Genomic DNA, 27,839 nt, shown 5'->3' with positions numbered 1-27,839 from the left:
TTTCCCTCTGAACCTGAGGCGCAGGAATTAAGGGCAAGTTGTCGTTCTTGACACTCCTCGCAGACCGACATGCAATTCTACTGGTCGGATATTCCATGTTGCATATGCGTGCAGATGCTCCTTATTCTCAACGATGCCGGGAATCCGCTTCTATATTTATAATTGCACCGTTGCAAGAATCCTAATTTCAATCCTTATCATCTCCGCCATCTCCGCGTCCAATGTCACACTCCAGGGATGTGGGCCAGACGGTCAAAGCTTCAAGTTCTAAACCAACGGCCAATGCATTTGCACACGAGGCTGCTCGTGGAAGAAAGGAATAGGAAATTACCGTGGGTGAAACCGACAGAAGTACAGCAGCAGTGGGCCATCTTCGGATAACCCATGTCAGTATATTTAAATGGACAAAATGCCGGCCAATATGGCCCGGATCAAGCAAGCCGAATCCTTTTGCAATTATTGCTATTTGCTTCTTTGTCCCCGTACCCTGATTTGACGACACGATGGTCCCTGGTCATGTCGAAACAGCCTTGCCTTATGTCAATGGAACCTCCAAGCAACATCCCTACAGGCCCAAAGAGATCTGGGGCACGCCTTTAACTACACGGAAGATCTCTCCTCATGATGATGTTCACTTTGATTCGAGTCTGAAGCCTCGTGCTCACCGGATAGCTTGTAAGCCTGTTTTATCCCATTTGGTGCTGTATATATTAATGTTCTCCTGCAGCAAAACCATCTGCGTCGAAAATCTTGCTCTTGAACGTTCAGATGTAAAGAACAATAGACTCATTTATCGATAGTCACTGACATTTGGGTCTACTAGTTTGGATTCTACCGGAGCGCAGCCATACCCTGGTGATGTCCTTATTGAGGGTATAGTACCTCTGTCATAACGATCAACATATCATGCTAATGTACCATCTACAGGAGAGCGTATACGCTATGTCGGAGCGGTTCCTGGAGTCGAAAGACTGTGTGTCGATCCCAGCCTCAAGGTGATCCAGGGAAATGGACGAACCCTTATGTCTGGCCTGGGAGACGCCCATACCCACTTCACATGGAATGGAGGGGCCTTAGGTATAGTACTCTCAATGGAGCCTTGCAATTATCATACTTATTTGAGACAGATAGCTTGGGGAATCTCGGCATAGAGGAGCATACGCTGTGCACGGCCCAATCCGCTATGGTGTATCTGGATTCTGGATACACAATGTACCACTCCCTTTGCTTGCTGCCAATGACTACATTCTGATAATCTCAGGTGCTTTGGTGCCGCCTCAGCAAAAGACCGTCTGGATAGCGTTGTCCGCGATGCCATCAATCAGGGAATCTTGCCAGGACCGCGTTATTTGGCAAATGCCAGAGAGATCGCTCGGAGAGGAGGCGAGCTAGCTGCAGAAATTACTGCATTTGCAGATGGTATGTCTCCGAGATCTGGTAAATGGTAATGATGCTCATACTTTCTAGGACCGTTGGAGATGCGAGAGATTATACGGAGTCATGCAAAAATCGGGGTCGATCAAATCAAGTTGAGCATGTCTGGGGAAGATGTATGCTCTGACATTTGATTATCTTGTGGCATTTTGCTGACAGTCTAAAGATGGTAGATACTAGACCTGCAAATGACTGCTACTTCACTGACGATGAAGTGGCAGCATGTGTTGATGAAGGTGCGTGCATCACCCTCGGTTTAATCACAAGATATTGACTTCCGAAGCACACCGGCATGGACTAAGGGTCTGCTCTCACGCACGATCTCGCGATTCGATTGCCCAATGCATCAAACACGGCGTCGACGTAATATACCACGCCAGCTACATGGATGAAGAGACTATGGATGCACTCGAAAAAAACAAACATCGACACGTTGTCGCTCCCGGTCTCAACTGGCTCTATGCAACTCTTCACGATGCGGCTCCCTTTGGCATATCGTACAGTCAAGCCGAGAAAACCGGCTACCAAAAGGAATTGGAGGCAGCCATCAGGGGCTGTAAGGAAATGCATGAAAGGGGAATTACTGTTCTTCCGTACGAAGCATCCCAACATCTTGGAGAAATTGTGTGTTTAAAGATGTGCTAATGCGATTATCACAGGGGAGGTGATTATGGCTTTGCCTGGACGCCTCATGGTACCTATGCTCGGGACCTAGAGCATTTCGTCAAGTTACTCGACTATACACCGATGGAAACTATCATTGCCGCGACTGCTGGGGTTGCACAGCTCTTTATGCAACAGCATGAGCTCGGCAAGATTCAACCAGTTTATTATGCAGACTGCATCCTGGTAAATGGGAACCCCCTGGAAGACATCAGCATTCTTCAAGACCACGACCGGCTCAACGTTATCATGATTAATGGAAGGATCCACAAAGCTTCTCCAAGAGACTTCGCACAGCAGCTGAGCAGCAGTGCCCCTGCGATTGAAGAGGCTGTTCCCCAGAAAAACCACTTCAGTAATTACATTACCTACCTAGATGAGCAGGGCAAACAGCGTGTGGGACACCTTGACCTCGACACCTCAAGAGTGATTCCATTAGTTATGCAATCTGGAGCCCCTGTTCACTCATTGTATCAAGTTATCGAGCTTAAGAATGAAGTGACACCCATGGGCGAGCCTATTCTCCTTGACGAAGTCCAGGTTCTACCCCCCTTCAGTGATCGCGATATCCTAGCAGTGGGTAAAAACTACGCTGAGCACGCTGCGGAGTTTAACAAAAGCGGATACGATTCAAGTGACAAGATTGACCAGCGTGAGTTTACTTAAAATACGTATATCGGAATGTAGCTGATCTGTGTCTCTATAGCATCACATCCAGTTATTTTTACCAAGCGGTCTACGAGCATAATTGCCAGTGGTGAAGAGATATACCCTCATTCTGAATTCACCGAGTCTCTTGATTATGAGGGAGAGATTGGTGTGGTCCTCGGGAGATCAGGGTACCAGATCCCGGAAGAAGAGGCGATGGAATATGTTTGGGGTTATACTATAATAAATGGTACGACAACCCGTAATGCCTTATGGTACTTGAGCTAATAATCATATAGATGTTACTGCACGCGAAAGACAGAGGGACCACAAGCAGTTCTACATTGGGAAATCCGCAGACACTTTTTGCCCAATGGTAAGCATAATTCTTGTGTGGTTCACGCTCTTCTGATATTGATAGGAATACAGGGACCTCTCGCCGTGCCGGTTGAATGCCTCCCCAAGAAGCTCCGCGTGCAAACCTTTGTCAATGGCGAGAAACGCCAGGATGCTACGACGGACGACCTTATATTCTCCATCCCCACTCTGGTCAAGACTCTTTCTGAGGGTGCTACCCTCAGAGCAGGTGATGTGATTGCTACAGGTACACCTGCCGGAGTTGGATTTGGGCAGAATCCGGTTCGGTTTCTGAAACCTGGTGATCGAGGTATTATCATCCCTGCTTCCTTCATTGTAACTGCCATTAACTTCGTCTATAGTTGAGGTTGAGGTAACCGGACTTGGTCGTCTGCAAAATGTCATTGGCACTGCATCGGAGAAGCCGAGCAACGAGTACATTCCGGAGTCCTATCTCCCAGAACTCAATTTGGAAATCACTGCTGGTGGTATCGGTTTAACATGCATAGAAGGAAAGCAGATGAATATCAAAAAGGTCGGAAACGGCCCCGAAACTGCAATTTTTGTCCATGGCCTCGGTGGCACTGGCGAATACTTTACTCCTATTGTCAAGTCCGGTGACTTCGAGTCCCGGTTTACAAGCTACGTCTACGACCTGGAAGGTCACGGTTTAACACCCACCAACGTCGCATCTCGGGTTTCAATTGAAAGCTATGCCGACGACCTCGCCAACATTATCAACTTTACCAGCACTACCGCGCCAATCACCCTCATCGCACACTCAATGGGCAGTCTCATCGCTATAACATATGCTCTCCGCAACCCATCCAGAATCAAGAACCTAATCCTCATGGGCCCCGTCTCAACTCCCCTCCCTCCATTGGCCAAACAAGCCCTAACCTCCCGCGCGCAAGCAGTCCGGAATAGGGGTCTTCTCGGCTCCGGAACCGCCGAAGCAGTCAGCGACGCGGGTACCTCCTCCGCAACGAAGATGTTCCAACCAGTCGCGTATACCGCAGTCCGGTCTTCCCTTCTGAACACAAACCCGGAGGGCTATGCCAAGGCTTGTACTGCACTTGCAGAGTGCGAAGAACTGGCGATTGAGAAGTTAACAATGCCAGTGTTAGTCATGGCTGGTGATGAGGATAAGACGGCGCCGGTCCAGGCTGTTACTGCTAATGTGCATGAGCGATGTCAAGATTCGAGGTTGGAGGTTTTGAGATGTACGGGACACTGGCATGCTTATGAGAGCCCGGAGGGGGTCTCGAGGGCTATGCGATCGTTTCTGGCCTGACTAGATTATCGTGAGAGTGGGCTGGGGCTTGTGATGCGAGGACTAAATGACTGTAAGATTGCAATGGTGCTATGGCTGGTCATGCTTATGCTTTTTGTTCTTTTTGTGTTCATTCTCATTCATCCTTCAGGGTCATTGCAGAAAAAGGCCTTGTTCGATTTTTATATTCTATATCGTCGCTATATAGGACTTTAATGAAAAAGGAGTTGTATATCGGCAAAATGTGGTTTTAGCCAGAGCCCTTTGGCCAGTTTCAGATAAATGGAAGGGGTCGTCGTGAATATTATCTGATTCAAGAGTCCTCCTTTGTGTCTGTATCCATATCATGAGTCATTAAGAGTATTTCCAGGCGAAACGCTTCACGCTGGCGGATGGCGTCCCATAGACAGGATTTCTCGCTGTAGCCTTTTGTACACACTGTAGCTCAGTAATACATCGAGTATGCCTTCAAAGTCTCAAAATTGTGCACATTCAGGGCTTCTCTGAGGTGGTCAAAATGGTAATATGGTTTGATGGGACGTCCATGGTCATGTTGTACAGCAGAAGGCAACATTCTAACTACATACATATGCCCTCTATTTAGACTGCGGCAAAACCGCATTTGCGGTTGCCTCTTTGCTAACTGCAGCCGCAGTTTGCGATTTTGGTTATCAAGTTTGCTAACCAAAGCCAATCCTGCAATTTGCGGCTTTGGCTGTGGTTAGCCATGGCTAGCCGCAAGATAACCGCATTAGCATAAATATCGCTTATTTGTCCTATTCACGACCATTATTTCATAATTATGTCGCTGACATACACGGTACATCCATTTCTAATTTCGATATATACATGCTCTCGTCATGACAGTACCCTTCTACACATTTACCTACTTCCTATATGAAATAATACGAAATACTAGTGTATTTATATATAAGTAGCATTATTTTAATATACTAAACTTATATCGTAAGGTTACTGGATGATGGCAACCTGTAACTTCAAGTTTATTGGTGACGCTGTGCTTCTAAAATACAATCAAAGACGCATAATTTATACACAACCTGGCAGCTAACGAGTCTCGGCACATTTATATTGTTGCAGCCCCAATGGTTAACCGTGGCTCTCGTGCGGTTAGCACTTTGCTAACCAGAGCCGCCCGCAGTGCGGGCGGCTCTGGGGGAGTGCTAGCCAAAACCGCAATTTGCGGTTTTGGCTTTGGCTAACCGCGGCTAGCCATGGCTTTGCCGCAGCCTACCTCTATTAATTGCTATTAACAATGGCCAGTCAAGATCAGCACCGTGATCCAGCAACAGTTTGGGCACTTTCACATATCCAATGCAACTACCCACACACTCGCCATGATGCGTCCATCATATTCATAGAAAATGTCATGGTCACCATCGTTTAGATATTGTGTCTCTGAATAATAGCTATGGCCAAGCAATTGCTCCACAAGTGTTTCTGAATCACAGGAAGATGCAGATTGTCATCTGCTGGAAGGGTCATGAGATCCATGCGTTTCAGCAAAAGTCTGACTGTCTCCGTGCAGTGCTCTCAAGGGCTTCAGAAATTGGATACTTGCTTATCCCATCGTCAATTCCGGATTTGGTATCTGAATTATGTTCTATCAGACAATGCACAGTGTCGATATGGCCTCCTTGAGCAGCATAGCAAATAGCCGCTAGGTCACCTTCATCTCGAACTTCAATGCCACAGCCCAATTAAAGCAGGTATCGTAATATCTCTGTGTGGCCGCATATAGCAGCATCCACCAAGAAATTTCTTTCAGAATCTTTGAGCTTAGGACCGCACTAGCATTCCTCCAGCAGGTCTACCGTAAAGTAAATCAATTCAGTGTCATTGGCCAAGATTTTTCTGTCCGTTCTAGGTGTAAGTAATGTCCTAGTCACGGCCTCATGCTTACCTCGCTCTGCAATTTGTAGCAGATGTCCGTACTGGTCAGGGGGCTTATTTGGACTAAGTCCTTGAGCCAGTAATACTCGCATCACAGCGTCGTATCTTTCAAACATTGCAACTTATTCCATTTGGCGCCGCATATCGTTTTCATCAAGTTCCTGAATGAGGGTCACATTGAAAATTTTATGGTGCGGTGTGCTCACCTCCGTTTAATACCGCCCATCCTAGCACTGAGCTGCTGAAATAGCGAGCATCCCGTCGATACATATAGGGGTTTATTCATTGGTAGAGACGGCGGTTGACAAGGGTGAACATGCATCAGCAATACATGGTGGAATATCGTATTGAAAATGATAGAATACCCATTTTAGTTAGAGTATCTGTCCAAGAGAGGAAGAGGAAATTGTTTGAATAAAGTTGTTGAACCGTAGAGCTTTAACATAACGCATTTCAGGTACCATTGGGTTGAACAATTTACATTTCGAGTTATTGGACCCATTCTCTTTGCTGGCTGTACTCTGGTTGTGTTCTGCTCTTTCCTAATTTGGCATACATTGACTTTACACGCTCCCTGCGACTGCTCGTTTAGAAAGAATATAAGAATATAGCACAGAGTACCTCGTATGCAGTAATTAGACTTCCACAACAGTGCTAATTTCGACGACGCTCTGCAGATACCAACGTTAGCTAACACTCAATTCCCATGGCAAGAAATACTCACCGGTCCTCTCTTTGTCTCGCTCTTATGTCCTTCACTCTCATACCGAACAGCCCCCAATCCCCCAGACCTAACATACTCCAAATATTCCGGCGCACCAGGGAAATCCGTATTATCCGCAATAATCAACGACCCCTTGTGGAAAACACCCAACTCCTCACAAAGCTGCAAATCAGGCAAATAATACTTCTCCCAGTGATCGATAAATGCCATATCAACACCACTGGCTGTAACCTTCCCCTCATAATACAACTTTCTCAAAGACTCGGACGCAGGGCCCTCTAAAACGTGCACGATATCATCTAATCCCGCAAGCTGAACGAGATCTTTCGACAACCGGACCATAGTCGGGTCCAGCTCAAAAGTGTATACACGACATCCTTTTTCAGCAGCGTTGGATCCGTGGATATCCTGCAGGATTGCGCCCCAGGCGATGGCGGAGTTGCCGACGTAGGTCCCAAATTCGATGATGAGTTTTGGTTTTGTGGGCAGGGATTCTAGGGCTTCGCGGGCGACTTTGAGTTTTGGTTCTTTGAAGATCATTAGGTGTTTGCCTGTTGATGCGAAGTCTTCGATTGCGGCTGTAAGTGCCCAGGGGTTGTTTCGGAACGTCTCCTCCCCTTGTTCTTTGATATAGGCGCGCAGAAGGCCGGCATTGTTGCTTTGGGATGGTTTTATGAGGGAGAATACAGAGTGCTGGAGGCTTGAGATGGCCCCTTGCGACCATTCCCACCACTAACATTTATTAGTATACTCTTCCGGGTACAGTAAGGACAGACTTACGGAAGTTTGTGACATTGTTGCTGCGAAAATGATATATGCAACCGGGACAAAATAAGCAAGCTTCAACCCGCGAACCCACCTGCTCATACTGCAATACTCTTAAGAAAGAGAAACCTGCTAATCAAGTGCAGCAGCGAGTGTACAGCCAGCATCTATATACCTCAACCCTAAAACGCCTGCGTCATCACATCCACAAACTCCGAGATGGCTCTCGGGCACTTTATACCTTTTCGGAAATCATATACGAGTCGTTTCCAAGCTTAGCTAGCGGGTCTCGAGTTTCTAGTGGGGGGCTTTGTGATAAGATTAGATCTGTTTGTCAGAGCCAAGGCAGCTTTATTTTGAGTCAATTGTAGCTGTGCATGTACATACTAGTACGTATGGCAAGTTAACATGCCATTGAGCCTGCTGATTACCTGATTTTTCTCTATTACCACTTGCATTGCGCATGGGGCTATATTTGTAGCCTAAGTTCAAGTATGCTTTAACTGGATGTGTTTCCGGTCGTAGTTGGTATCGAGATCCATTAATAGTCTAAGACACTGTACATTTGATTAAACACGATTAACGACATGAGCATCGTTGTTATATGTCCTTCCGGGCGTATCGACTGTATTTCTTCCTCAGAACCTCACCATACTGTAACCATTAGCACAATCCACCCGAACGGAAAGGGAAACACTCACTCTCATCAAAACCCACGGAATAGGAATAAAAACGATACTCAAGAAAGCCAATGTTGAGCTCGCCCAATCAACCCCTAAATTGTGATACATCGCCGACGCGAACAACGGAAACCCAGCACCAAACGCCGACCGAAACAGGTCATTCCCCGCCAGCACCGAAGCCGCATAAGTCGGATACGCATCGGGCAGGTAATTCAGCACTGAATTGAATAGCAGAAACGCACCGACGGAGAAGAATCCCGATCCGACGATCGGCATGATCCAGTGGATATCCGGTCGCGCGCTCCATCCGAACCAGAAGAGACAGACGGGGATGAAGCAGCCGCCGATGCAGGCTGGTGGGAGGCGAGCCTCTGGTCGGATGTTACCATTTTCGTCGAATTTGGGTTCGAGGTATTTGTTCATCCACCAGTAGTAGGGGATGATTGTGATGAGGGCACCGACGAGGATACCGACGTATGCTAGGCCTTGCTGGCCTAGGTTGAAGTGGTATATTCCGACAAAGACGATCTCGAAAGATTCGAACCAGACATATAGCAGGCCATAGATGAGGGCGATGTAAAGATTGAGGAGGAAGACCATTGGTTCGAGGAAGTTGAGGGTGAACGGCCTGACCAAGATAATCATGGCCATTTCTCGTCTGCTCAAGCCTTCGCTTTCTATCTCAGGTTCGCTCATCAGATTCTTACGCCCTGTCATTTTCCGTAAGCGCCGTGCGCGTCGATATAGAATGTTGGCTGATGATGTCTCCGGCAGGAAAATAATCAACATTGCAAGTGCGAACCCAGAAAGCCACATCAGCTCCCAGATGGTCCACCTCCAGCGTTTGGCCTGGGCAGCGAAACCACCCACTAGCGGTCCTAATACGGGACCACAGACGGCACTGAGACCCCATATTCCGATTCCGTATGCTCGTTTCGATGGTTTGTACATGTCGGCAATAGTCGCTCCTCCCTATCTTCGTTAGTGAAACGAATTGACAAGATTGACAAGATCCATACCGTCGCCAGTGCCGGCGATCCAAACAATCCCGTTAAGAACCGAAATGCTAGCAACGTCCCAAAGTTCCCAGCCAGAGCTGTCGGGACCTGAAGCGCCACGAAAACGATCAACGTCGCAATATACACCGGATTCCTCCCAATTTGAGGGATCTCGCTCATGGGAGACCATAGCAATGGCCCGAGACCATATCCACCGACAAAAAGTGTCAATCCCAGCGTTGCTGCAACCTGACTGACTCCAAAGTCCTGCATCACGGTAGGTATTCCGGGGGTGAAAATAGCGCTTCCAATATAGACACTAAAAGTGAGTAGGCAGATCTCAAAAGTGACGAAAAGCTTCTTCCACATCGGCCAATTCTGTGGGTTCTTCGTCGCATTAGCTTCGTTTATGCAGAGAGTGGATATATACCCATACCTCCTGGTCTTTATCATCCCACCAGTCAATCAAATACACATCCTTGCCCTTCTCCGGATCAATCCGCATTCCAGTCAAGCCTTGAAAATAATTCCCACCATCCGACCAACCCGATGATGGAATCCTCCCCATAGACTCGATCCGAGAACTTCTACTTGAACTCCGAGTCACACCGTCCACGATTCCATCCGCATCACCGATTGAGTCCATGCGGCCATGGTAGGCCATGCGACTGGACTTTTCCTTGTTCGTGTATTGCTTCCATAGCGAGGGGTCTCGTTCTTCGGAGTATTTGAAAATGCGGCCTTTACTTAGGATTCGAATCGCATGTCCGGCAATGGAATCTTGCATCAAACTAGACATTCTGTGATTCTATCAGCACAATGCGCAGCTGCATATAGATCTGGCTGAGGGCTCCGATGTGTCTGAGAAGAAATTCTTATATCGTACCATGCTAATTTTCTAATTGTTCCTCTGGTCTTGCACGATGATGTGTAGATGACAAATGCCGTACCGGAACTTGCTTGGAATGCTTATTTTTCGGAAGGCACCGTGAACGATGATGTATTTGATCCAGGCAGATTGGCCAATGGCTTTGAATCGGAGTGTTTCATGCACCGACACCGACCGAAAGAGCTATGCGAGCAGGCTTTCTGGACTGTATTTTTTAATCCGACAGGGACCGAGTGAATTGAATATCAAAACCCGAAGTATGACGTCGGTAGACCTAAAGAGGTACTTGAATAATGTTTGCTATCTTATCTATCCGCGCGGCAAGAAGATCAGCCCATTATTTGCACAACTCAAAAGCACATTGTTTAGGAGAGCGAGATTCTCTCCAGGATGATATCTCATGCTACCATGGAAAACAAATTATTTCTTCTCCAGTTTCCATCAGAAATCCGTGTGAGAATCTACGCTTATCTAGGACTGATCCGGGGTTCATTCATCTTCTTAGAAGGCCCTTCAACAGACGGTACTACTGTTGGCGAATGGTGCTCAGCCCGTCAGACGATAAAAACACTGATGTCAATCAATTCTTGGAGGCCGTTCCGGGCTGGACGCAAGAAAATCATGGCGAGTGTTTTCGGTGCCGTTCAACCGCCACGCAGCTTTTCTATGTTTCGCGGGCCATCTGGGAGGATGTACGGTCTAATCTGTATTCGCAAAACCTTTTCATGCTTTTTAATGGCGCATATGAGGGTCTGGCACCGTTACTCAATCTGACGCCAGTAGCTATCCGGTCTCTGCGCCGGCTTTTCATTCGACTAGATCCATCCATGACAGATGCCCTTGATGGATCCAACCCAATTGACAATGTTGCTATGCTTATTATTTCTGGGTGGAAGTAGCTTTGTATTTGCCTTGCAGCTACCTAAAACCAGAGCAATAAGAACTGGCATCTATAGATCATGTCAAACGACCACAAATTGCAGATGAATCCCTGTCTCCTCTACTACAACCGCCACATCTCAAATCATGCTAAATTCGCTTTGGGCCATATCGAAACGATTTTATGCAGATGAGGGTCAAGCAAAGAGTTGACCAAGTCACTGGGGAACAGCCGGTAGGTTGCCGTTTCGCTCAGTTCTTTGACTTGCCCGTGGGAATTGAACAAAAAATCCTACTCTACACGGATATCGTTGTATCATGCCATTTTCAGTGAGTAAATGAGAAGCAGACGTTCGTTCGGAAGAATGTGTATGGATTTGTGCTTGCGGGCTATACCATACGGTGGAAGCTACTACTGTCCATCAAACTGGGTTTCTCATTCCTTCCGAAAATTTGCTCTTCGTCCTCCACCTCTGTTGGAAATTCCCCGATATGGACGACACTTGCTTCCTGCCCGAGCATACGTTGACAGTCGACTTCATCAACACAATCAATTCCATAGCTCGACATATCCAACCCTCGGCCTTCACACTAATCCTCAACCTCTCTTACGATGAAGGACATCTTCATGCGTTTCCTGGCATTCATGGTCTTAGCAAGACCTTGATAATGAAATTGGCCTTATACCGATGCATTATCGAGCTGACCACTCCCCAGCTCGGGAAGTTGGGATTGAGGGATTTATTCGTCCATATCTCTTTGGCTAATAGAAACCAATTATAATCGTTTTCGTGATCGTTATGAGAGTCTGCTTGAGCAAATGGTCGCGGGTCCTGATTATGATAGCTTTGCGCGGGAAAAGAAGCCGACGAATTATGAAGGACTGACCATTTAGCTATTTCTGATAAAGATTGGTCGCGGGCAATAGCAGTGCGTACAATATGTCCACAAAGAATAACTATGTAGAACGAAAAGACATCACGTTAGCAGCGTTGGCACACCATTAGTGTTCTCAACCGGCTGACATGTCACATGCTGCAGGAGATAGTGATTTTTGCGGATTCCTGTAATTACCCTAAAACTGACTTTACTCATATTTGAGACCATACTGTAAAGTAAATAAAGTGAAACAGTTAACTAGGGCTGTCCAATGACATCACCCCCACCAGCCTAATTAACCACAATTACTCATCTACATTCACCAATCATTACTCAAAGTGGTAATCTGAGTTTTTTAGTGCTAAGATACCGTACCGATAAGTTAACCCGCTGTTGTGACGGCAGAATTTTTTTATTTACTTCTGCCCCTCTACTCTAACTTTTTTTTCATCTTGTTTCTTTCTTCTCTCATATACCCCAATTCCTTTGTTTTTTTGTTCTGTGTAACGAAATATACCCCTACCTTATCATAATGTCTGCTGGTCAGGAAAACCTCGTCGAGATGCCTACTGTCTCCAAGGAGGCCGCGAAGAAGATCTCGCATTTGGAGCAGGAGTTCATTCGCGCGGAGGTTGAGCAGCGTATGTTTTTCAGATCCATGGTGTAGACAGCATTTGCTAACTAGGGGAAAAGTCCGCCAATCCGTCCCCCTTCTGCAGCCCCTCTACGAGAAGCGCAACAACCTCATCACCACCCCCGAGATCCAGAATGACTTCTGGATCCGTGTCTTCTCCAACGCCCCCGCCGACATTGACGAGTACGTCTTGCCCTCGGACGCTGCCGTGCTCGGCTCCTCGCTCAAAAATTTGAGCGTTGAGCGGTTCGAGGTCAACGAGAAGGGTCAGGGTGAGCCCCGCAGCTTGCGCTTCACCTTCGAGTTCCAGACCGGCGACGAGAACCCCTTCTTCGAGAACGAGAAGCTCGTCAAGGACTTCTACTGGCGTACCCAGGTCACTAAGACTGCTGAGGGCAAGAGGCGCACCTGGGAGGGTCTGGTCTCGGAGCCTGTCCGTATCAACTGGAAGGAGGGCAAGGACCTGACCAAGGGTCTGTTGGATGCTGCCTGTGACCTTGCAGAGGCTGAGAAGAAGGGTGGTGACCGCAAGGAACTGCCTGAGTTCGAGAAGCTTGTCAACAAGATTGCTGAGGTTCAGACCGAGGCCGCCGCTGCCGCTGCTGAGGACGACGAGGACGAGGACCCCGAGAGCCCCGCTGGCGCTAGCTTCTTCGCTTTCTTCGGTTACCGTGGACGCAGTGTTACCGCTGAGGAGTCCAAGCAGGGTGTCAAGGACGAGGAGGAGCGCTGGGCTAAAATTCAGAAGGGTGAGGCTGTCGAAGACGAGGATGATGACGAGGATGATGACGACGACGATGAGGATGACCTCGAATTTGCCGAGGTCTTCCCCGATGGTGAAGATCTCGCCATCTCCATCGCCGAAGACCTCTGGCCCAACGCCCTCAAGTACTATGGTAGGTACCCTTGGCATTGTCGAGAGTAGAGCAATGGCTGACTGATAATAGTGCAATCGTACGAGATCGCCGAGGACCTCGAAGAGCTCGATGATGAAGACTGGGATGACGAGGAGGACGATGATGATGAGGAGTCGCGCCCCCGTAAGAAGACCAGAGTCTAAACGTTGAACGCCATTTCTGACAGATTTTCTCACGCAAAGATTAAAAAAACCTTGATAACCCCGTTATCCTGTACCCCGAGTCATGTTTCCTCCCACGTGAAGAACAACAAAAACCTTGATGACCCCTATGCCCCGAGTTATGTTTGCCATGATAGCTTCATAGAGCAATGATCAAAATTAATAATAGAACGAGAACGAAAATAAGTGCCGCAATACAAAAGGATGACATTGTATCTATATCAGTCAAGTCAGCATATCCCATCGTAGCAAACAATTGCAAGAGAATACTCACCTTCATTCTGCCTCACAATATGCTTCAACCTCGACATCCCCCCCTGCAACTTCCCCCCAACCCGATCCGCCAACGTATCAACCTCCCCCAACATAACAGCCTGACTCTCCAACTCCCTCCCCATATCATTCGCCTGATCACGCAAATGCCCAACCGTCCGAAACACCCCATCCAACTGCTCATCCTGTTCATGCATCAACTCCGCCTGCCGCTGCTCCTCCATCGCAGCATAGTAATCATCATCCCTCTCCTCAAGTGGTAAATCCTGATCGAAGTCCTCCGGTAGCGGTAGCCTACTATCCCCCGTCCCCCCCGGTTTTGTTGTAGTTGTATCCGTAATAGCCTTCTGCAGCTCTGCTCTCATCTCCTCGATTTCCCTCCCGACATCACTGACTAGCCCTCGTCGTCTTGAGACTTCCTCGAGTTCCAGGCCATAGCGGTAGGGGTCGAGTTCGACGGCGCGGACGCTTTCAACGAGGTCGTCGAGGTCGGCGCTGAGTTCGGAGAGGGTGGTTTCAAGTTCGGAGCGCGCTTGTTGGAGTTCGGGGTTTTGGGGGGATTTTGCCAGTGAGCGAATGCGGAGGTAAGAGGAGAAGAGGGGGCGGGATGTTTGGAGGGAATTGAGGACATCTCTGTTGGGATTTGGTGGTTAGTTGGTTGTTGGAACGGGGGTTGATAGGGATGGGGTGGGGAGACTCACCCTTGAACTTGGAGGAAGGGGTCTGAGGGGTCCATGCTGAGTTGATATGAAGGTGTTAATATCTAGAGTAGCTATAAGAGAAAACCATATGATGTAGCTGGTATGGGTAAGTGTACAGACAGGTGTTTGGACGGACCTCCGTTTCAAGGCGGAGGTTGAACGCGACTCCGGGATTCTTGGCGGTCTCAATCACCGATCTATGGATAGGAACAGTGATAATTATGGGTACTCAATGCGGATGCTCAGCACAGAATATAATTGTAGTTATTGATTGTTCTAGTATATATAACTTATAGAAAAGTAGTAAATTGCCCTGTCATAAACGCCCGATGAAGACCAACATGCCGCTGATTCCACGTCTCCTTGAGATACTTCTCTGCAGCGATATTATGTTCTCGCCCCCGAGCATCAATCAGTGCCGGCTTCACGCTCCAGCTGCGTGCTCGTCGCTTACAGTCACAATCCTGGCATCCCAGTTGAGGATCCTCCTTCCATGCTTTCCAGTAGTTGTCCAGGGGGTCGGCGAAATGGCACACCCGTACCTCGTTTACGATACCCAGCTTCCCCTCTATATCGCAGCATTGGTCTGGATCGCTGAGGAATAGCTTCTCCAATGTCCGTGGCGATTGTCGTAGGAGGAACCAGGAAATCACACTGTATTCGTTTTTTGCGTCACGGAACCAGTCACTGGGTCCGTGTCGAAGGAGCATCTTTTCCGTCCGCTCTCGCATCATGCGAAGAGCAACGTGGAGATCGACTTCTCGTTCTTTACCCAGGTGACGTCGAAACTCCAGGCGCTTTCGACCGATGTCGGCTTCCGTCGCGCCCCATTTTAGCACCTTGTACACGTGGCCAGCGTAGTTTTCAAATGATACCGATTGCCTCTTTTGCTCGGGCAGATCATCGTACTCGTCGAATGTCTGGCTCAGCGCTATTAATCGCCCTATTGCCACAGGAGCTAAGGGTTTTCTTCTTCGTTGTTTTGATCTTTCTATGTCCCGAGCAATATCCGACATGTGAAACAAAACATACAGGCCCCGCTCAATGCGTTGCGCAAGGCATAGCTCTGCGTCGAAGTTCATTTCTAGATTCTCGTCATCGTCCGAGAATGGACCCCATACTGCAGGGACAATGTGATGGGAGATATGTTGAGCAATATCCCGGCGACGATCAAATCTCAGGAGTGAATGTACTGTTAAGGGTCGTGAACGGCCTGTCCTTCGATCCAGCCGAAGAACACGGTCAAATCCTGTGATTTGATGTCGACGCATGAACCAACCGCAGATATGTGGTTCGAGGACTTTGATGAAGTCATATGTAGCTTTGTTAAGGAGACAGAGGGTCGGGACCATGTCTAGGTCCCCATTGATGATTATTTGAAAAAGGACATCGGCCACCGAGCCAAAAGGCTTCTGCCTCGGTGTCACGCTCGTATCTGAGTAGATGATCTGAGTGATCGGAGGAATTCGATATTAGCACGAATGCTTGGCTCCGATCTTATTGAATTCCATGGAACCTTGGCGATGGACTTAATCTCGATTATCGACGACGTCAAACTTACCATAGTGCTTTCGGACTAACTTGTTTTCAATCCGTAGAGATTGTATGAGGTCAATCCGGCGGGGACTTCCTGCTTAACAATGATCTCCAGTACCCCTGTCGAGCAGTTGGTTTAAGCAAAGCTTGGCAGTAAGGAGACGGATCTTCCGTGGGATGATATATCAGGTACAGACGGTGTGACGCGTTAAGTACCTTTCCAGGATATAGGCTGAGCATGCAGGATACAGAACAGACTGCTGCATCGAAAATCAGTGTCCTTTAACTGGTCACCACCGAGACGGATTTCATGGAGACTCTGGGGCAATAGCGGTTATGTATATCCTCCGCGATGGAGACCACAAAGCTTAGGGGGGGTCCCCTTTCACTGGAATGAACGGCCCTTGCCTCACTGTTCGATGATCGTCGGGGCCTGATGACGCCGTCAGAAACACAAGGAAATCGCAGATAAGACCACTAGCTTCGTCATGCGAGCACATTCCTTTGCACGTATGCCTGTCTGTAGCCGAATATTTTGCTGGATAATACGCGGTACAAGCGTACGTAAGTACTGCTGTAAGACGCAAATTCGACTATCACAACACCATCACACCGGAATGCTATTATTCTGCAATTCTCAATAGTCGATCCCTTATCATTGGTCAGTGTGTTGTTTGTTTCTGCCGGTGGTCTTTGCTTGAATGTCTGTTGTTCAGGGCGTTGCAAAACGTGCAACGGCAGACCCTCTTATTTTGACAGGAAACCTCTCACCATTCAGCTAAGCCATGGGAATCCGATGGGAATCCGGGGCTTCCTACCACAGTCATGAGCCATTTGCCCGGGCAGTGAGCGTTGTATAGCCATTTTTAGTACTAGTACTAGCCTCCTGTGCGGGTGTTGTTGTTCTGCTTCGGATCGCTGAGGAGCTAAACCGCATGTGGTAATCTCCTAAAATTTGATTTTCCCCACGATATTCCTCCTCGACACTACTTTTACGCTATCCCCACGGTCTTTGCTTCTTTTTCTGTCACACTATTATTATTATTATTATTATTACAGCCTCAGGGGGTCTCTGACAATTGGCAAGTGCAAGGCTTGTTTGCGGTATTCTGGAAACTGACCTGCATCCTCCGATCCTCGAAACGACGCATGCCACCGAAACCGCCCCTACCACTCAGCGAGGAGTGGACGGACCCGGATGCCTACGTCGATGAGCTCCTGTCCTTTATTACCTCGTCGGATTTGTTTAGACATGTCTGCGGGGGTGTTCACATGCAAGATTTTTTGACGCGGCAGCCCGATCTGTATACTGAGTTGTTGCCCGAATCATGGAGGACATTCTTCGATAAACATGAAATGCAGGATATTCTGCACCTTTTGCTCAGAGAAGATATTTATGCGCTTCGGGATCGGTATCTAAATGAGTCTGCGAATGAGGAGGGGCAAGATGGTTGGAATGGAGGCCCGTTACCACCGACAGATCTCGTCGAGTACATCTACCAAATCCGAAGATTGAGTCTGGGCCGCGACTTTGTTCCCGCGCAATCCACGAATCCCACGATACCCAAACACATCTCGGTTGGAATGAATATGAAGAAATACCACGAGGTGGCGCATTTCTCCGACTACGTTGACTCCCTCTGTAACACCGTCGCGAAACAACGAGGCGAGGGGATCTCCCACATTGTCGATTTCGGATCGGGCCAGAACTATCTTGGACGCACCCTTGCGAGCCAACCATACAACAGACATATCATCGCCATTGAGAGGAGACACCAATATATTAGGGGCGCAAAGGGATTTGACGTGCATGCCAAGTTGTCTGAGAAACAAGTGGTTTTCTACAACAACAAAAAGGAAGATCCGTGCAAGGTCTGCAAAGACTCGGAGGAGCCGGAGGAGCCGGAGGTACAAAACCCAGATGTGCCACAGCGGACGATGGAAGTCGTGCAGAGCACTCCTGGGGAAATTGCACCAGAACCCGTGAACGGGGACGACGATGATCTCACTGTCGTTAATGTGTTTCGGGATGTTAGCCTTGAGCCAGGCGAGTTTGGATTCAAACCAGACGACAAGGGTGCACACGCACCCAAACCTAAAAAGCCTGTTGTTGATGTCGAATCTCTTAAGCCGGGCGGTGCCATGGATTATATTGAACACGAGATCAAGGATGGGTATCTAGAGCCTATCATCAAAGATGTGGTGGAATCGCCGCCAGTCGCTGAATCAGGATCCCAACTCACGAACAATACCAAGGACGCCACGGACCCCAATGTCATGGTGATTTCCCTCCACTCATGCGGAAACCTCCTCCACCACGGCGTCCGTTCCCTGGTCCTGAACCCTTCCGTCAAAGCAATCGCCATGATCGGCTGCTGCTACAACCTTGTCACAGAACGACTTGGTCCAGCAACCTACAAACTCCCCATCCTCCGTTCCCTCCACCCCCGACTCACAAAAGAAGCCCTAGCTTACGACCCCCACGGCTTCCCCATGTCCAAGCGCCTCGAGGACTTCGAGCACGACAGTGGCACAGGCGTCAAAGTAAACATCACCGCGCGCTCCATGTCCCTCCAAGCCCCTTACAACTGGTCCCGCCCCGAAAGCGAAAACTTCTTTACCCGCCACTTCTACCGCACTCTCCTCCAGCGTATCCTTGTCGATCGCAATATCGTCTCCAGACCCTCCGTCCCGACAGACCTCTACGAAAAACCCGCCTCCAAAGAGGATTCCGCAAATCCACTCGTCGTAGGATCCCTCCGTAAAGCCGCCTTCGTCTCCTTCCGCGCGTACGTACGTGCCGCAACCGCGAAACTCACCCGCGACCCGAAATTCGGAGAGAAGGTCCGAGCCGGAATGGAAGGCCTTACTGAGGAGGATCTGGACCGTTATGAGAAGGACTTCCAGCAGGCGAAGAAACAACTCAGCGTTACGTGGAGTTTGATGGCATTTAGTGCGTCGTTGATCGAGGCGGTTATTGTTGTTGATCGGTGGCAGTTTTTGAGAGAACATGATGAGGTTAAGGATGCTTGGGTTGAGCCGGTTTTTGATTACACGGAGAGTCCGAGGAATCTTGCTGTGATTGGAATTAAAAAGTGATTTTCTGCATTGTCGCTATATTCATGATACATGTTTGATGAAATATAGAATTGTGCTATATACTTGATACCCCAATAAAAGCAATTTTTGATATTCACATTGAGCAGCAGTAAATTCAGTGCTAGAGTAGGAAGAAATGTTCGTATAAACCTCAGGGTAAGTTCGTCCCGTGATCGGAGTCCTCGGGACCCGACGTCCTCTATCGGTTCTCGCCATCACTAACGCCAACCTCCTTACACAATGAAGCCTCCACTCTATTTGATAGCCTTGATCAAACCACTCCGTGTTAGTCGCAATGGAACCCGAGGAACCCGAGAGCGAGCAGCCCAGAGAAACGCAAGACACACGCCGTGCGGTAAGTGGCTCTGCCATTGACATCTATCAGACCTGACAGTTCTAGTGTGATCAATGTCGACTACGAAAGGTACACAAACCTCCAATTGATAAATCTAGACGAACAATCTTATATATATTGTAGATCCGCTGTGATAAACGCACACCGTGCGCAAATTGCCGAACATCCAAGATAGTCTGTCGCTCTACGGGAGCAGGACAGAAGCCTCCGGAGCCGCGGCGGAGGGTATTAATTTCTAGTCAATAGTACGCCTAACCTGCTTCTAATTATGAGATGATATAATGGTGTTGATGCCATACAGTGAGAAGAAGATCGACCTAATCGAGGAGCGCCTTGGGAGCATCGAGGTATCCCTCCGTGATCTTAAGTCTACCATAACATCTACCACAACTGCTGCTCCTGCTGCTCCTGCTGCTCCTGCTGCTGTCCCAAATGAACTAACATACCACCCTACAACTACACCAAGACAAATTCACATAACCCCCACTCCGTCAAACTACCCATCCCGCACAACAACTGCAGCAGCGTTGGACCAGCACGAATCCAGTCCCTTCGAAGGCAACTCCTCAATGGCAGCGCACTCCGCCTACGCAAGCGAGTTCCTTGAGACAGCAGTCTCGCAGAGCGCACTGCAAGTATCCAGTCCGAGAATTGGGGCAGCACTGTCGACGCTCAAACAGATTGTGAGTATGCAAGATCATCAAGCGCATCCGTCAAGTTCGCGGGAGGTCAGGTTGCCGAATCAGAAGACAATTCGGGGGACTGGGTTGCGGGATTTGGCGATGCCGCCGATGGAGTTGGTGTTAAGGTTGTGTCGGTGGGTTAAAGGTTAGTCTTCTCATTCTTGTTTCTTTTGCTGTGTTGCTGATGTTTGGATAGAGAGTCCACCGACGATATTTGAGGGATACTTCCCGTTTATCTCCGTTGACAAATTTGTCCAAAAGTGTCGTGAGGTATACTTTGCTATCGACGAGTACTCAGATGCTACCTTCATCGTAGTCAATGGAGGTCTATACAATGTCTTCATCGAATGGAGCTTCATGGCCAAAGACCACGAGACAAGAGAAGAATGCCAGAAATACCTCAGCCTCTGCCGTAACAACCTTGAAACAGCTCTTGTCAACCTGAACCTCCTAATGCCCCCACGGGCAGAATCCATCGAAGCTCTTGCTCTAGGAGTACTTCTTCCTCCCCCATTACCATAATCAACCATTCAGGCAGCTAACAGGAAGCAGACCATCCACGCCATCGAAATCTCCAAACCCTCCTTTGCCTGGACCCTAACATCAACCGCAGCCCGCCTCTGCCAAACCCTCGGTTACCACCGCGCCTCCTCAATGGAGCACGACACTCCATCCACCCAACAAGAAAAAATGGGCCTCTTCTGGTCGATCTACTGTCTGGACAAGGCACTCTCCCTGCGTTTGGGACGTTCATCGTCAATCCAGGACTATGATATCTCCCTCCCTATGAACTTTGAGGCATCCAACGTCGTGCAACCGTGGAAGACCATTCATAAATTGTGGATCAGGCTCGCGAAGATTCAGGGAAAGGTTTATGAGTTCTTGTATAGCCCGGCTGCGCTATCGCAGCCTGAAGAAGACCGTGTGTCCCATGCGAGACAGTTAGCGGAGGAGATGCAGTGTACTGTCATGGATCCATTCAAGGTGTCCCCCTCCTCCCCCTCCTCCCCCTCCTCTACCCTACCAACTCAACTAACCGGACATACAGAAATTCACAACCAACCACAATAACACTCTCAGCAAACTCCAAGATTACTACCTCAAATCTGACTGCGTCAGCCGTTTCTCCGTTCTCACCCTAATCTACCGCGCAATCCCGCCCTCCCCCGATTCCCCCAGCGCCTTTACACACGACTGCATCGAGACAGCTCGTGCAGCGCTCCAAGCACACCAGGACTGCATGATGAGTATCAAGGAGAGTAATGAGATTATGAAATGCAGTTACATGCACTGGACGATTTTCTACGCGCCGTTTATCCCGTTTATAGTACTCATCTGCCACATCCTCGAAGTTCCCATCGCCAACGCACCAACCCCTCATACTAGCAGGTCGCCTACCAACGACAATGACAACGACAGCAGTGGAGGGGTGGCGGACCTCTCCCGTCTAACAGATTTCGTCCTCTCCCTGCGGCCACTAACCGCGCACTCCGAGGCCATCGCTAACTTGCACAGGCTATGCCAGGTTCTGTGCTCTGTGGCGAAGTTGTACGTTGAGGCCAAAGCGCAGGCTGCGAGGGGACAGGGTAGCAGTAATGGCGGGGATGAGGTCCTGGCGAGTGTGGGGCAGGAGTTTGATGTGTATTTGAGTGCGTTGGGGTTGGCGCCGCCGGGGGTTGGAGATGGTGCTGTTGATGGTGGTAGTGGTAGTGGTACAGGTGCAGATGAAATGTCAGATGTGGTGATTGAGGGTGGAGTGTCGCAGAGGACGCAGTTGGGGAATTGGTTCTCGGGAAATCAGTACATGATGGGGCTATTGGAGGAGGATCTTTCGTTGATTGATTTTAAGGGGTGGTTGTGAGTTGCCTTACGAAACGATATTTCTACGGAATGTATGCACATATCAAGAATACCATTCAATTCATCATAAATCATGAGAAATGAAGAAAAAATAACAAAACCAGCATCAACGCCCATACCCAACCACACCAGGTGGTCATCCACCCCATACTGGGGTATAGTAGTCTCTAGTCAAGTCTCGCAATAGCTAGAAGACTGAAAACAGTGAAATCCAGTAACGCAGAAAAACGGTCTATATTTCAGGAGGATCAGCAGAAACCCACGTCCCATCACTGAGCCAAACCCCAGCACCGCCATAACCACCCGCTTCAGCACCCTTCAGGAAAGCAAAGCGGAAGAAGATATCCTCAGGTTTGTTATCGTCATCCAGTTCATCTGCCGTATTGACACCAAACTGGTCCGGCTCCGCATCATCCTCGATAGTAGACTGATGGAACATTTCCAGACCCTTGTGACCGTGACGGTGCCAGGTGAACTCGCCTTGTTTGTCCTCGTCAAGGTATCCCCTCCAGCGTTCCACGTCATTGACGAGGACGGACACACCGTCAACGCCAAACTTAGCCATGCGCTCGTGTTCCCATAGAGCAAAGGTGATGTTGCCATTGCCGCGGTATTCCTCACCAGAGTCTCTGTCAGGTAGGTGGATCAGGACAGAAGAGTCCGTGATGTTGGGGTAGGTGGCACCCCACCAGCCGTGCGGCCCCACCGGGCCAGGAGCAATTTCACCCAAGGAAGCGGGAGTCTCAATAATCGACGCAAATCCCCATCGAGCGACACCGTTGATAAAGAGACCCAGAAGCAGACCTTGGTATATCAATGACGGACGAGTAGGGAAAGCAGTTCCCGGCATAAGAAGAATAGCAAGAATGTAGTGGTGAATCCGAAGACGGAGACCGGGCAAAGGGAGCAGAATCAAGAGGATAATACCCATAGTGCCATAGATCTTGAGATACCGCGGCATCAATCCACCCTGGCGGATTTGCCATGCCTGGCTGAGAATGATACATATCACGGTCGGAATCACAATGGCCAAAGCAAACTTTGCCCCTGGCTGCTTTTGGATGTCATGGGGAGTAAGACGCTCCAGAGGTATCAACTTGGCAAAAGTGTAGTTATTCAGCGCGGCAAAGAATAGCGGTGGCAAGTAGAGGAACAGTTTGGTGAACTGATAATCGGGCAACGAAAGCGGAGCCAATAGAGGCTGCGCGCAAAATTTGTAGAGAACATATGCGACGAATGACGCCGGCAGCATCCGCGACAGCAACGCGGACGCCAGATCGGCAAAATAGGGATACGACGGCGGGTCCGACACCAGGCCTGTGTGGGAGAAAACCATGAAGAAAGTGCTGAAAAACAAAACAGGCGGGGAGGTACAGAAAAGCCAAAGAACGACAACGGCAGCAGCCGTGACGCCCAGAAGCGGCCATCTGGGATCCTTGGGACAAGTAGCTTGCGACGACGATAGATCGACAAAGGTAAACGACTTCGGGAACGTCGAAGGGAAACCAGATGACACGATACCATGCTGCTTAGACGCAGGGAACTTATGTGTCGCGCCTTCAAGACGAACGACACCGCAGCCCCCGACAGAATTCGAGATGGCGCCAGAGTGGATGGCAGCTTGGCAGACGAAACTATCTGCCCGATACGTTGCTGGAGAAGAAGTCTCCGGATCTGGACCCCCGACAACGAGCGGTTGGTAGTTGTATGTTTCATTCCCAACGGTATGAGGCGTCGTCAGTTTCGCAGAACGGCAGTTCGCAGGGCAGCGGAATGGGACATTCGACGCAGTAAAGGGACGGCAGTCATTGCCGTTGAGACCACAGCCATTACCGAATTCCCTGTTGTCATTAGCTTCTTGCACCTTGAACAAGATTCAAATTGTAGACTCACCAGAGAGTAGTATCACACGCAAGCGTCTGCGGCGCTCCATATCCCTCAATATACCCCGACGACCTCGAATGCAACAGCACAATAAACCACGGTAGAAACCAGGTCACATAAAGCCCCAATAGCAACGAAACTTTATGCTTCCGCTTAGGAAAAAACCGCTCCAGGTACCGAACCGGGAGTTCTTGGAACTGCGGGAACAAACGGCTCAGCAACAACGGATGAGACGGAATAGGACCCTTGACCCAGTTTGCCGTAGCACGGCCAACCTTTCTCAAGGGCAAGGGTACCCAGCCCCAGTGGAACGATTTGGAAGACTCCTGTAGCCAGACGGGGAGATAGTTGGGGCCTGATTCCTCATCGTGCGGGCGCAGGAGCTGTTCGGAAGCGTCGGGATCAGCGGAACGATCTTCCTCGGCATCAAGAAGCGGAGGGATATACACCCTGGACTCGACGTTGCCTTCGCCGTACATCGTGAGGCGTCTAAATCAAAAAGAGCAGTGTGAATCAATCGAGCCAGCGATGAGGAGTTCGTAGATATCAGTGATTTATGGTAGGATCGAAAGCGGCGGAACTAACGGAAACGGAGATCTGAGATGACAATGGGTGGCAGGGCTGAAAAATGACTGTAAGCAACAACTAACCGCCCTGAGTAAGCGTAAACATAATCTGGATAAAAGAGGGGAGCAGGAATAAGCAAGAAAAAAGAGAGATGAAAGAGAGACAAAAGAAAAGAAGATAGACAGCCTAAAGACGAAGGTCAGAAACCGGTTGCTGACTGAGGCATAAACAACCAATCAGGTGACGGCAATGCTGCGTATGCCACGCTGAATCAGCAAGACAACTGGAACAACGACGAGTGGCCAGCAAACAAATGCATCCCATGGTAGCCTTTGGTTGGAGGCTCGGGCTGTTGAGTCTGGCTGTCTTTTCGACTTTCTGGGGGAGGGGCAGCTTTTGGAGAGTCTTGACTCTTGGAGGCGCAGGTACGTAAATGGGTCGGATACAAAGTGGAGATTTCCCCAGATCTGTAACCACGATCTTCAGGGAGCGATCCAGCAATTACAGACTATATTCTGACTATTATAGTGATTTAGGAGTGATATTCGGTCGTTGTACAAAGTAGATTGTTCTTATCAATTTGGACAAAAGTAGACATAAAGCATTGGGCATAAGGACTTGATAGACTCTCAGGTACGTCCGACTCCAGTGGTCTGAGCCCGCTGTACCTGCATCCGTCTCCAAGTGCCCCCAAGTTCCTGTGGCAAAGATAAACCTAAAAAGAGAGGCAAAGAGGCAAACAGATGCATCGCCTGGTAGTCGAGTATACCATGGATCATGGATAACGAGTATGCGGTATTCGGTGGTCTGGCTGTTCATAGATTCGCTAGTTATGCACCTGGTTACCGATATCGGGCTGCGCATTTTGCTGCATGTACACCGTGTTAGATCAATGAGATGCGAGAGTGAGAAAATATATTAAAAATTTTTCATTTGAAATGAAAAATCCATGAAATTTCTTAAACATAAAACGAGAAAGGGCAAGAGATAGCCAAGAAAAAAAGAAAAGAAAAGAAAAAAGAAGAAAAAAGAAGCGTGACCGACGCAGGGCTCGAACCTGCAATCTCTTGATTCGAAGTCAAGCGCCTTACCATTAGGCCAGCCGGCCATTGCTTACCCAACAATCACCGAGCAATTTATATGAGCGCTTTACCGTGGTTCTCAGCGGGGCTAAGATTCTGAAGCTCAGCACATGAAGCAAAGCACATCCAACAATACACCACACACCAATGTCAAAGCCTACGCCAAAATGCCCTCCCTCGACTCCCTCCAAAACCCCGATCTTGCCGAAGAAATCGAAGCTATCAATGCCATCTACGACCCCGGCACCGTCATCATAAACAGCACCCCCGCTGCCACTACCACTGCGACTTTGGACCTGGGTAGCGCTGGCTCCGCGGCACCGATCGCATCGAGTATCAAATTACAGCTTCCGAACCATCCGACTTTATCGTTTATCATCGGGTTCGAAAATTCGTATCCGGAGACAAGACCAAGGGTTCTGGGGACTGCTTCGACGAGCGCGCGCGGTGAGGGGAAGATCGCGGTGGATGTGGTGGAGGATATTGTGAGCAGGATACATCAACCTGGGGCTGTTTGTCTCTTTGATATTATCAATGAAACCGTGGAAGCGTTTGAGGAGTTGAGTATCGGTGGTAATGACGAAGAAGAACAGATGGAAGAGGAGGCTACGGCTACGAATGACCTTGCGCCGGAGGAATTCGCTACACTTTCGCTACGGGAGAATTTCGGAATCGATAGTCCGCCTGATTGGATCCTGTCTGAGGTTGTGACGGAAAAGAAATCGATATTTGTCGGGCGCGCAGCGTATGTCACCAATCTTGCACAAGCACAAGCATACCTGGACCACCTGCTCGCGACCGAGAAGAAAGTGGCAGCAGCGACGCACAATATCAGCGCATGGCGAATCAGAGAGAAACGAAGTGCCAACAACGGCAAAGGTGGGGAAGAAGAAATGGTAGTGCAGGACAGTGATGACGACGGCGAGACGGCTGCGGGAGGACGACTGTTGCATCTCATGCAGTTGATGGATGTCTGGGATGTCGTGGTGGTCGTGACAAGGTGGTACGGCGGGATACACTTGGGCCCGGATCGGTTTCGCATTATCAACGCCGTTGGGCGCGATGCGTTGATTCGGGGTGGGTGGGATAAGAAGAAGGAGAATGGCGGGAATGAAAAGGGCAAGAAGAAGGGGAAAAAATGATTTGCCATTTACCAGTACTTTTGTCGCTGTTTTCAAACGTTCTTCCCAATAGTCTATCTGATATAGCCTGCTTGTGCTATTGATTGGGCGCTCACGGCGCTACAAGTATACGAATCAGCTGGACTTGGATCTCGGGCACATCCGCCGCGGCAGCAGGGTACGATGCCATGATGAGATTGGTATCAGGCTTCAGGGTGTGTTGCACCAGATCCGATCCAATCATGCAGGATAACGAACCATATGGGTATGCTTGATCAAACATGACATTCCTGAAGCGGTAATTCCAGTGAGTGGTATTTCTGCGCTGCATCCAGAAGGATCCGGATGGGCAGGAACAATGGTCCATGAGTATCAGGGGTGTTTCATCCGATCACGAACAGACCTGTCAAAAGTGTATGGATCTAGGCGTCGACTACCAGTACGTATCCGTACTCGGCACATGTACAGAATGCGAAATGCACCTGGACACAAAGAACCCGTACAAAGCAGCCCAAATGCAAATAACACTACAACCTGTAGATAATTTCGGTCAACCGCGTCAGCCGTGCTTCCCAGTCTGTTGTTACGTGCGAGTATACATCGAGTCTACAATTCGATAGTTGACACGGTCCAAATGGAAATGACAGAAATCACCGGCCAGTCCGTCGGCAAAAGGGAGTCAAGGCTAAGCCTGCAGTAATGATGTATCTGAAACGAGCATCACCAACCCACCGGGTCTTGAGCAATCAGAGGATCATATGCAGCGATGGAGAACCAGGGAATGCGCTGAATGGGTCGGATGCGGAGAGGGGAACCATGGTTTGGCTGTATGAGTGGGAGTTCCTGCCGGGTACCGTCAC

The 27,839-nt window shown here is 49.0% G+C and overlaps 9 protein-coding genes and 1 non-coding gene across 10 annotated transcripts; 5 read left to right on the top strand and 5 right to left on the bottom strand.

Moving 5' to 3' along the window:
• Nucleotides 1-503: 503 nt before the first annotated feature.
• EURHEDRAFT_448359 (putative fumarylacetoacetate hydrolase) lies at nt 504-4,396 on the top strand (the record flags this gene model as incomplete). Its single annotated transcript, XM_040783738.1, has 14 exons — nt 504-675; nt 728-770; nt 824-873; nt 928-1,077; nt 1,128-1,212; nt 1,262-1,419; nt 1,468-1,550; nt 1,601-1,670; nt 1,718-2,027; nt 2,094-2,749; nt 2,804-2,995; nt 3,045-3,121; nt 3,175-3,412; nt 3,465-4,396. The coding sequence occupies 14 exons, from the start codon at nt 504-506 to the stop codon at nt 4,394-4,396; spliced, it is 3,216 nt and encodes a 1,071-aa protein (XP_040642242.1).
• A 2,363-nt stretch (nt 4,397-6,759) lies between these two features.
• On the bottom strand, nt 6,760-7,808 carry EURHEDRAFT_545183 (O-methyltransferase; the record flags this gene model as incomplete). The annotated part of the gene is made up of 4 exons (XM_040787440.1): nt 6,760-6,960; nt 7,014-7,671; nt 7,744-7,745; nt 7,794-7,808. 4 exons carry the CDS (start codon nt 7,806-7,808, stop codon nt 6,925-6,927), a joined length of 711 nt encoding a protein of 236 aa, XP_040642241.1. The 3' UTR covers nt 6,760-6,924.
• A 401-nt stretch (nt 7,809-8,209) lies between these two features.
• EURHEDRAFT_528464 (MFS transporter) lies at nt 8,210-10,603 on the bottom strand. The gene is made up of 5 exons (XM_040787063.1): nt 10,346-10,603; nt 9,896-10,259; nt 9,481-9,846; nt 8,480-9,433; nt 8,210-8,432 (listed from the first exon to the last, which is right to left on the bottom strand). Exons 2-5 carry the CDS (start codon nt 10,256-10,258, stop codon nt 8,379-8,381), a joined length of 1,737 nt encoding a protein of 578 aa, XP_040642240.1. The 5' UTR covers nt 10,259; nt 10,346-10,603; the 3' UTR covers nt 8,210-8,378.
• A 2,035-nt stretch (nt 10,604-12,638) lies between these two features.
• EURHEDRAFT_374631 (histone chaperone napB) lies at nt 12,639-13,800 on the top strand (the record flags this gene model as incomplete). Its single annotated transcript, XM_040778661.1, has 3 exons — nt 12,639-12,747; nt 12,800-13,636; nt 13,688-13,800. The coding sequence occupies 3 exons, from the start codon at nt 12,639-12,641 to the stop codon at nt 13,798-13,800; spliced, it is 1,059 nt and encodes a 352-aa protein (XP_040642239.1).
• A 157-nt stretch (nt 13,801-13,957) lies between these two features.
• Nucleotides 13,958-16,063, bottom strand: EURHEDRAFT_512778 (SNARE domain protein; the record flags this gene model as incomplete). The annotated part of the gene is made up of 3 exons (XM_040786096.1): nt 13,958-14,034; nt 14,093-14,724; nt 15,165-16,063. 3 exons carry the CDS (start codon nt 16,061-16,063, stop codon nt 13,958-13,960), a joined length of 1,608 nt encoding a protein of 535 aa, XP_040642238.1.
• A 1,263-nt stretch (nt 16,064-17,326) lies between these two features.
• On the top strand, nt 17,327-19,500 carry EURHEDRAFT_408892 (uncharacterized protein). Its single transcript, XM_040780943.1, has one exon. It carries the CDS (start codon nt 17,478-17,480, stop codon nt 19,425-19,427), a length of 1,950 nt encoding a protein of 649 aa, XP_040642237.1. The 5' UTR covers nt 17,327-17,477; the 3' UTR covers nt 19,428-19,500.
• Nucleotides 19,501-19,662: 162 nt separating this feature from the next.
• On the top strand, nt 19,663-22,390 carry EURHEDRAFT_408891 (putative C6 transcription factor). Its single transcript, XM_040780942.1, has 7 exons — nt 19,663-19,782; nt 19,828-19,851; nt 19,906-20,027; nt 20,084-20,610; nt 20,662-20,960; nt 21,018-21,449; nt 21,514-22,390. The coding sequence occupies exons 1-7, from the start codon at nt 19,723-19,725 to the stop codon at nt 22,324-22,326; spliced, it is 2,277 nt and encodes a 758-aa protein (XP_040642236.1). The 5' UTR covers nt 19,663-19,722; the 3' UTR covers nt 22,327-22,390.
• A 167-nt stretch (nt 22,391-22,557) lies between these two features.
• Nucleotides 22,558-24,688, bottom strand: EURHEDRAFT_448193 (LCCL domain-containing protein; the record flags this gene model as incomplete). The annotated part of the gene is made up of 2 exons (XM_040783726.1): nt 22,558-24,166; nt 24,219-24,688. The coding sequence occupies 2 exons, from the start codon at nt 24,686-24,688 to the stop codon at nt 22,558-22,560; spliced, it is 2,079 nt and encodes a 692-aa protein (XP_040642235.1).
• Nucleotides 24,689-25,812: 1,124 nt separating this feature from the next.
• EURHEDRAFT_t28 lies at nt 25,813-25,884 on the bottom strand. The gene has a single exon. It is a non-coding gene; the product is annotated as a tRNA-Arg (tRNA).
• An 83-nt stretch (nt 25,885-25,967) lies between these two features.
• On the top strand, nt 25,968-27,482 carry EURHEDRAFT_408888 (IMPACT family protein; the record flags this gene model as incomplete). Its single annotated transcript, XM_040780941.1, has 1 exon — nt 25,968-27,482. A coding segment is annotated over one exon (1,033 nt), but the record flags the coding sequence as incomplete, so codon positions are not given.
• Between the last annotated feature and the right edge of the window lie 357 nt (nt 27,483-27,839).

This window comes from Aspergillus ruber (assembly GCF_000600275.1).
Source record: "Aspergillus ruber CBS 135680 unplaced genomic scaffold scaffold00003, whole genome shotgun sequence".
In the NCBI taxonomy this organism is placed as follows: Eukaryota; Fungi; Ascomycota; class Eurotiomycetes; order Eurotiales; family Aspergillaceae; genus Aspergillus; species Aspergillus ruber.
This window is presented reverse-complemented; position numbering and strand designations above follow the sequence as displayed.